Genomic DNA, 8,839 nt, shown 5'->3' with positions numbered 1-8,839 from the left:
TGCGGGCACCGCGGCCAGCACGGGGGCGGCCGTGACGACGCGGGCAGGCAGTGCGGGGGCGGCGGCCGTGAAGAGCCGCGTGGCCGGCGTCACCGACACGACGGCGGCGGGGGCTGACGTCACCGCCAGCGGGAGGCCTGCGGCTGCTGCAGAGGCTGACTGGCCCGTCGCGGCGAAGCGCGCTGGGCCGCGCAGGCGCACCTGTAAGCCGCAGGTCCACAGAGGTCAGCACACGCGAGGAGTGCTTCTGTTCCCTCCCAACAGCCGAAACAGAGCATACCCCCTCAGGAACGACCTCTGCGACGCACTCAGCGTAACCATAGGTGGTAAAAAAAAAAAAAAAATCAGTGACTGATGCATTGTGTATGTGTCTGTAAAAGAAGGTTACCATTTCTGGTTTTTGACATACCAGTTTCAACTGAAATGTTCGATTCAGTATAAATTTTGGCCAAACTTGGGATAACTTTCTTATTTAATTCGTATATTTCTAACCTATAGATAATTCTGGATGTTTCCACTCGTCAGCAAACTATTTTGCTGTCCATATAGTAGTATTATGTATATCGACATATTTCATAGTATCGATCTTGTACCATGAAAATTAGTACTCACAATTTTAAAAGTACGAGGGCAGTTCAATAAGTAACGCAACACATTTTTTTTTCTCGGCCAATTTTGGTTGAAAAAACCGGAAATTTCTTGTGGAATATTTTCAAACATTCCCGCTTCGTCTCGTATAGTTTCATTGACTTCCGACAGGTGGCAGCGCTGCACGGAGCTGTTAAAATGGCGTCTGTAACGGATGTGCGTTGCAAACAACGGGCAGTGATCGAGTTTCTTTTGGCGGAAAACCAGGGCACCTCAGATATTCATAGGCGCTTGCAGAATGTCTACGGTGATCTGGCAGTGGACAAAAGCACGGTGAGTCGTTGGGCAAAGCGTGTGTCATCATCGCCGCAAGGTCAAGCAAGACTTTCTGATCTCCCGCGTGCGGGCCGGCCGTGCACAGCTGTGACTCCTGCAATGGCGGAGCGTGCGAACACACTCGTTCGAGATGATCGACGGATCACCATCAAACAACTCAGTGCTCAACTTGACATCTCTGTTGGTAGTGCTGTCACAACTGTTCACCAGTTGGGATATTCAAAGGTTTGTTCCCGCTGGGTCCCTCGTTGTCTAACCGAACACCATAAAGAGCAAAGGAGAACCATCTGTGCGGAATTGCTTGCTCGTCATGTGGCTGAGGGTGACAATTTCTTGTCAAAGATTGTTACAGGCGATGAAACATGGGTTCATCACTTCGAACCTGAAACAAGACGGCAATCAATGGAGTGGCGCCACACCCACTCCCCTACCAAGAAAAAGTTTAAAGCCATACCCTCAGCCGGTAAAGTCATGGTTACAGTCTTCTGGGACGCTGAAGGGGTTATTCTGTTCGATGTCCTTCCCCATGGTCAAACGATCAACTCTGAAGTGTATTGTGGTACTTTTCAGAAATTGAAGAAACGACTACAGCGTGTTCGTAGGCACAAAAATCTGAACGAACTTCTCCATCTTCATGACAACGCAAGACCTCACACAAGTCTTCGCACCCGAGAGGAGCTCACAAAACTTCAGTGGACTGTTCTTCCTCATGCACCCTACAGCCCCGATCTCGCACCGTCGGATTTCCATATGTTTGGCCCAATGAAGGACGCAATCCGTGGGAGGCACTACGCGGATGATGAAGAAGTTATTGATGCAGTACGACGTTGGCTCCGACATCGACCAGTGGAATGGTACCGTGCAGGCATACAGGCCCTCATTTCAAGGTGGCGTAAGGCCGTAGCATTGAATGGAGCTTACGTTGAAAAATAGTGTTGTGTAGCTAAAAGATTGGGGAATAACCTGGTGTATTTCAATGCTGAATAAAACAACCCCTGTTTCAGAAAAAAAATGTGTTGCATTACTTATTGAACTGCCCTCGTATATGATCTGAAATGAATTCTACGTTAGGTGCAATAATATGTATTTTTTCAACGTTACTTTAAAACAAAATCTCTGTCTTGATTTATAACTTTATTAATTTTACTATCGATAATGCAATCGAATTTATAAAATAACCTGAAACTTCTTTTTTTTGTATTGTTAGGCCAACAAATCTTCACTCAAATAATTATTTTCAGAAAACCACATACAAACTAAAACTGATAAACAGTTTCAATTACAAGAGTCATATTGATACTGACATCGACTACTTCCTGTTCTTGAAGGTTCCGGGCCCGTGATGTATATATCACGGGTCTCGAGTTTTTTCACGCCAAGCGCGTCAGGTACCGTCAGCGTAGGATTACCGTTTTTGGAGTTTGGTACATGTTGGTCCCAGACAGGCTACGATCTTTGTACAATGTAAGCAAGTTTTATACTGCTTGTGTTTGAAGCACTGTTTATGTAAATGTTACAAAAAAGTGATTTTTCAAATATATGAAGTATGATAGAAAATAATAATTATAATGTTGCAGCGTAAGTCATTATCAAGAACACAGGACTTTTTTTGTACGTTACAACGACATGAAGAAAGAAGCCTTGACACTGAGACCACCATTGCGAGAGAAGTAAAACTTTTTTCAATTATAAACCATCCTAATGTTCTTATTACAAAAATTAGTTCGTTACAACGTCTGATCTCTAAAATACATCAGTATAAGTGACCAATAATAAGGGACGTGCGTAATATAATACAGTTCCAATACGCGGATGTATGTTTTTTTTCTGTCAAGGGTGACGGAGAAATTCTGATACCCCTCTTGTCTTTGCACAACTGGGAAAATAAAAACAGTATCTGATCAAGAGTATCCGGACAACCCTGCATATAGTGGAAATGGTCACTTGGGTTCACGAGATGCGGACTCACCAGCATAGAAGGAAGCGGGCAATGGTGTGCTGTTTGTAGATGAGCAGTAACGGCAGAATGGGTCGCCCATCAGAAATCAGTGACTTCGAACATGGATTGGTCACTGGGTGTCATCTGAGTAAAAATTCCATCAGGAAAATTTCAACCCTTCTAAAGTTGCACAAGTCGACTGTTGGTGAAATGGAAGGGGAGGGAGGAGGGGGATCAGCCACAGCTAAACCAAGACCAGGAAGATCTGATGTGCTGATGAATAGGGACCGTCGAGAACTGCGGAGGTTGGTTGTGGAAAAAGTCGCATGAAATCAGAACGAATAACTCGAGAGATCCCAAGTCTTACCAGCAGTCCAGCTAGCTAAACGACTGTACACAGAGAGTTGAAAAGAACGGGGTGCAACCGTCGAGCTACTGTTCATAGGCCACACATTTCTGGAGTCACTGCCAAACGACGCCAGAAGACGTGTGAAGAACAACACCACTGGACAGTGGAAGGCCGGAAAGAACGATTTTCGATGGAAGTGTTTGGTTTTGGCGAGTGCCTGGAGAAAATTACCTACCATCATGTCTAGTGCCAACAGTGAAGTGCGGAAGATGCGGTGTTACGGTATGGGGAAGATTTTCGTGGTTCCGTGCGGCCCCCTTATTCCTTTAAGAAAATGCTAAATGCGTTAGGACATGACCACGTACAGTAGAGAAACAGTTTAGAGACTAGACACGGGAGAGTAGAGCATCTAGCCATCCCTGCTTAGCCATCTTGCACTTCTACATCTACATCTACATCCATACTCCGCAAGCCACCTGACGGTGTGTGGCGGAGGGTACCCTGAGTACCTCTATCGGTTCTCCGTTCTATTCCAGTCTCGTATTGTTCGTGGAAAGAAGGATTATCGGTATGCTTCTGTGTGGGCTCTAATCTCTCTGATTTTATCCTCATGGTCTCTTCGCGAGATATACGTAGGAGGGAGCAATATACTGCTTGACTCTTCGGTGAAGGTATGTTCTCGAAACTTCAACAAAAGCCCGTACCGAGCTACTGAGCCTCTCTCCTGCAAAGTCTTCCACTGGAGTTTATCTATCATCTCCGTAACGCTTTCGCGATTACTAAATGATCCTGTAACGAAGCGCGCTGCTCTCCGTTGGATCTTCTCTATCTCTTCTATCAACCCTATCTGGTATGGATCCCACGCTGCTGAGCAGTATTCAAGCAGTGGGCGAACAAGCGTACTGTAACCTACTTCCTTTGTTTTCGGATTGCATTTCCTTATGATTCTTCCAATGAATCTCAGTCTGGCATCTGATTTACCGACGATCAACTTTATATGATCATTCCATTTTAAATCACTTCTAATGCGTACTCCCAGATAATTTATGGAATTAACTGCTTCCAGTTGCTGACCTGCTATTTTGTAGCTAAATCATAAGGGATGTATCTTTCTATGTACTCGCAGCACATTACACTTGTCTACATTGAGATTCAATTGCCATTCCCTGCACCATGCGTCAATTCGCTGCAGATTCTCCTGCATTTCAGAACAATTTTCCATTGTTACAACACACCACAGCATCATCTGCAAAAAGCCTCAGTGAACTTCCGATGTCATCCACAAGGTCATTTATGTATATTGTGAATAGCAACGGTCCTACGACACTCCCCTGCGGCACACCTGAAATCACTCTTACTTCGGAAGACTTCTCTCCATTGAGAATGACATGCTGCGTTCTGTTATCTAGGAACTCTTCAATCCAATCACACAAATAGTCTGATAGTCCATAGGGTCCTACTTTGTTCATTAAACGACTGTGAGGAACTGTATCGAACGCCTTGCAGAAGTCAAGAAACACGGCATCTACCTGTGAACCCGTGTCTATGGCCCTCTGAGTCTCGTGGACGAATAGCAGGAGCTGTGTTTCACATGACCGACTTTTTCGAAACCCATGCTGATTCCTACAGAGTAGATTTCTAGTCTCCAGAAAAGTCATTATATTCGAACATAATACGTATTCCAAAATTCTACAACTGATCGACGTTAGAGATATAGGTCTATAGCTCTGCACATCTGTTCGACGTCCCTTCTTGAAAACGGGGATGACCTGTGCCTTTTTCCAATCCTTTGGAACGCTACGCTCTTCTAGAGACCTACGGTACACCGCTGCAAGAAGGGGGCAAATTCCTTCGCGTACTCTGTGTAAAATCGGACTGGCATCCCATCAGGTCCAGCGGCCTTTCCTCTTTTGAGCGATTTTAATTGTTTCTCTATCCCTCTGTCGTCTATTTCGATATCTACCATTTTGTTATCTGTACGACGATCTAGAGAAGGAACTACAGTGCTGTCTTCCTCTGTGAAACAGCTTTGGAAAAACAGATTTAGTATTTCGGCCTTTAGTCTGTCATTCTCTGTTTCAGTACCATTTTGGTCACAGAGTGTCTGGACATTTTGTTTTGATCCACCTACCGCTTTGACATAAGACCAAAATTTCTTAGGATTTCCTGCCAAGTCAGTACATAGAACTTTACTTTTGAATTCATTGAACGCCTCTCGCATAGCCCTCCTCACACTACATTTCGCTTCGCGTAATTTTTGATTGTCTGCAAGGCTTTGGCTATGTTTATGTTTGCTGTGAAGTTCCCTTTGCTTCCGCAGCAGTTATCTAACTCGGTTGTTGTACTACGGTGGCTCTTTTCCATCTCTAACGATCTTGCTTGGCACATACTCATCTAACGCATATTGTACGATGGTTTTGAACTTTGTCCACTGATCCTCAGCACTGTCTGTACTTGAGACAATACTTTTGTGTTGAGCCGTCAGGTACTCTCTAATCTGCTTTTTGTCACTTTTGCTAAACAGAAAAATCTTCCCACCTTTTTTTAATATTTCTATTTACGGCTGAAATCATCGATGCCGTAACCGGTTTATGATCGCTGATTCCCTGTTCTGCGTTAACTGTTTCAAATAGTTCAGGTCTCTTTGTCAGCAGAAGGTCCAATATGTTATCGCCACGAGTCGGTTCTCTGTTTAACTGCTCAAGGTAGTTTGCAGATAAAGCACTTAAAAAAATTTCACTGGATTCTTTGTCCCTACCACCCGTTATGAACGTTTGAGCCTCCCAGTCTATATCCGGCAAATTAAAATCTCCACCCAGAACTATAACATCTACTCGAAATATTTTCCAAATTATCCTTCAGGTGCTCAGCCACAACAGCTGCTGAGCCAGGGGGCCTATAGAGACATCCAATTACCATGTCTGAGCCTGCTTCAACCGTGACCTTCACCCAAATCATTTCACATTTCGGATCTCTGTCAATTGCCTTCGATACTATTGCACTTCTTATCGCTATAAACACGCCTCCCCCTTCACTGTCCAGCCTGTCTCTGCGGTATACATTCCAATCTGAGTTTAGGATTTTATTACTGTTTACGTCTGGTTTCAGCCAACTTTCTGTCCCTAGTACTATTTGGGCGTTGGGACCGTTTATTAATGAGAACTGTTCTGGGACCTTTCTATAGACGCTCATGCAGTTTACTATTAGCACATTAATATTGTTATTCCCTGTTGCATTTTGCCTACTCCTATCTTGCCGCGTCTCAGGAGCCGTCTTGTCGGGCCTAGGGAGGGAATTCACTAACCTAGAAAACCCCCATGTGCACTCCAACGTACTCCGCTACCCTTGTAGCCGCTTCCGGCGTGTAGTGCACGCCTGACCTATTCAGAGGGACCCTACATTTCTCCACCCGATAGCGGAGGTCGAGAAATTTGCACCCCAGATCTCCGCAGAATCGTCTGAGCCTCTGGCTCGGCTCCAAACCAGAGGACCGCGATCGGTTCTGGGACCGATACTACAAATAGTTAGCTCTGATTCCACCCCGCGAGCGAGGTTTTCCGCCTTCACCAATTCCGCCAACCGCCTGTACGAACTGAGGATGACCTCTGAACCCAGACGGCAGAGTCATTGTCGATGTCACTTTTTGAGACGTTTGTATTCTTTTTCGCCTGCTTCATTTACTGAATTTTTATATTTTCTCCTCTCATCAATTAAACTCAATATCTCTTGTGATACCCAAGGATTTCGAATAGCTCTCGTCTTTTTACCTACTTAATCCTGTGCTGCCTTCACTATTTCATCTCTTAAAGCTACCCATTCTTCTGCTACTGTATTTCTTTCTCCTATAATTGTCAATCGTTCCCTAATTCTCTCTCTGAAACTCTCTACAACCTCTGATGCTTTCAGTTTATCTAGGTCCCATCTCCCTAAATTCCTACCTTTTTGCAGTCTCTTCAGTTTTAATCTACAGTTCATAACCAATAGATTGTGGCCAGAGTCCACATCTGCCCCTGGAAATGTCTTACAATTTAAAACCTGGTTCCTAAATCTCCGTCTTACCATTATGTAATCTATCTGAAACCTTCTAGTATATCCAGGCTTCTTCCATGTATACAGCCTTCTTTACCGGTCGTGGTGGCCGAGCGGTTCTAGGCGCTTCAGTCCGGAACTACGCGACTGCTACGGTCGCAGGCTCGAATCCTGCCTCGGGCCTCGATGTGTGTGATGTTCCTAGGTTAGTTAGGTTTAAGTAGTTCCAAGTTCTAGGGGACTGATGACCTCAGATGTTAAGTCCGATAGTGCTCAGAGCCATTTGAACCATTTGAACAGCCCTCTTTCATGTTTCTTGAACCAAGTTTTAGCTATGATTAAGTTACGCTCTGTGCAAAATTCTACCAGGTGGCTTCCTGTTTCATTCCTTACCCCCCATTCCATATCATATTCACCTACTACTTTTCCTTCTCTTCCTTTTCCTACTATCGAATTACAGTCACCCATGATTATTAAATTGTCGTCTCCCTTCACTATCTGAATAATTTCTTTTATCGCATCATACATTTCCTCAATCTCTTCATCATCTGTGGAGCTAGTTGGCACGTAAACTTGTACAACACTGGTGGGCGTGGGCTTCGTGTCTATTTGGCTACAATAATGCGTTCACTATGCTGTTTGTAGTAGCTTATCCGCACTACTATTTTTTTATTCATCATTAAACCTACTCCTGCATTACCCCTATTTGATTTTGTGTTTATAACCCTGTAGTCACCTGACCAGAAGTCTTGTTCCTCCTGCCACCGAACTTCACTAATTCCCACTATATCTAACTTCAACCTATCCATTTCCCTTTTTAAATCTTCTAACCTACCTGTCCGATTAAGGGATCTGAAATTCCACGCTCCGATCCGTAGACCGGCAGTTTTTTTTCTCCTGATAACGGCGTCCTCTTAAGTAGTCCCCTCCTGGAGATCCGAATGGAATGTTTCACCTCCGGAATATTTTACCCAAGAGGACGCCACCATTAATTAACCATACAGTAAACTGCATGTCCTCGGGAAAAATTATGGCTCTAGTTTCCCCTTGCTTTCAGCCGTTCGCAGTACCAGCAAAGCAAGGCCGTTTTGGTTAATGTTAAAAGGCCAGATCAGTCAATCATCCAGACTGTTGTCCCTGCATCTACTGAAAAGGCTGCTGCCCCTCTTCAGGAATCACACGTATGTCTGGCCTCTCAACCGTCATTACATCTACGGTACGGCTATCTGTATCGCTGAGGCACGCAATCCTTCCCACCAACGGAAAGATCAATGGTCCATGGATCCTATAGTTACGAAATATCGAAGCTTACACTATTGCATTTGACAATGCAGCAACAAGAAACGAGGACAGAAACTGTCAATTTGCAGCTGTCACAAAATTTCTGTACAAAGGAATGAAATGTTAGTGTGTTTTAATGCCTTTTTACGAATCACCGCCTTCAGGCCCAAAAATACGTATCTAACTTCATTGCGCAGTGCACTTATAGTCCTGTGGCTCCATCTTTACGTGTATTTTGTTCAGTTTTTTTTACATACTTTTCTCTACATCTGGAGATGGGTTTACAAGGGATAGACAAAGTTTTAATTATCGCCTCG

General features: G+C 44.4%; 1 protein-coding gene across 1 annotated transcript in view; it reads right to left on the bottom strand.

The window, feature by feature from the left end:
* Positions 1-3: 3 nt before the first annotated feature.
* Positions 4-8,839, bottom strand: part of LOC124775479 — a gene marked incomplete at its 3' end in the record, with an annotated part of 225,567 nt that continues 216,731 nt past the window's right edge. The window contains exon 17 of the mRNA XM_047250312.1: positions 4-201. Coding sequence (XP_047106268.1) covers positions 4-201 — 198 coding nt within the window. The remainder of the gene's footprint in view (positions 202-8,839) is intronic.

This window comes from Schistocerca piceifrons, chromosome 2, assembly GCF_021461385.2.
Source record: "Schistocerca piceifrons isolate TAMUIC-IGC-003096 chromosome 2, iqSchPice1.1, whole genome shotgun sequence".
NCBI lineage: Eukaryota > Metazoa > Arthropoda > Insecta > Orthoptera > Acrididae > Schistocerca > Schistocerca piceifrons.
Note: the sequence above shows the minus strand (reverse complement) of the source record. Positions and strands in the feature narration are given on the sequence as shown.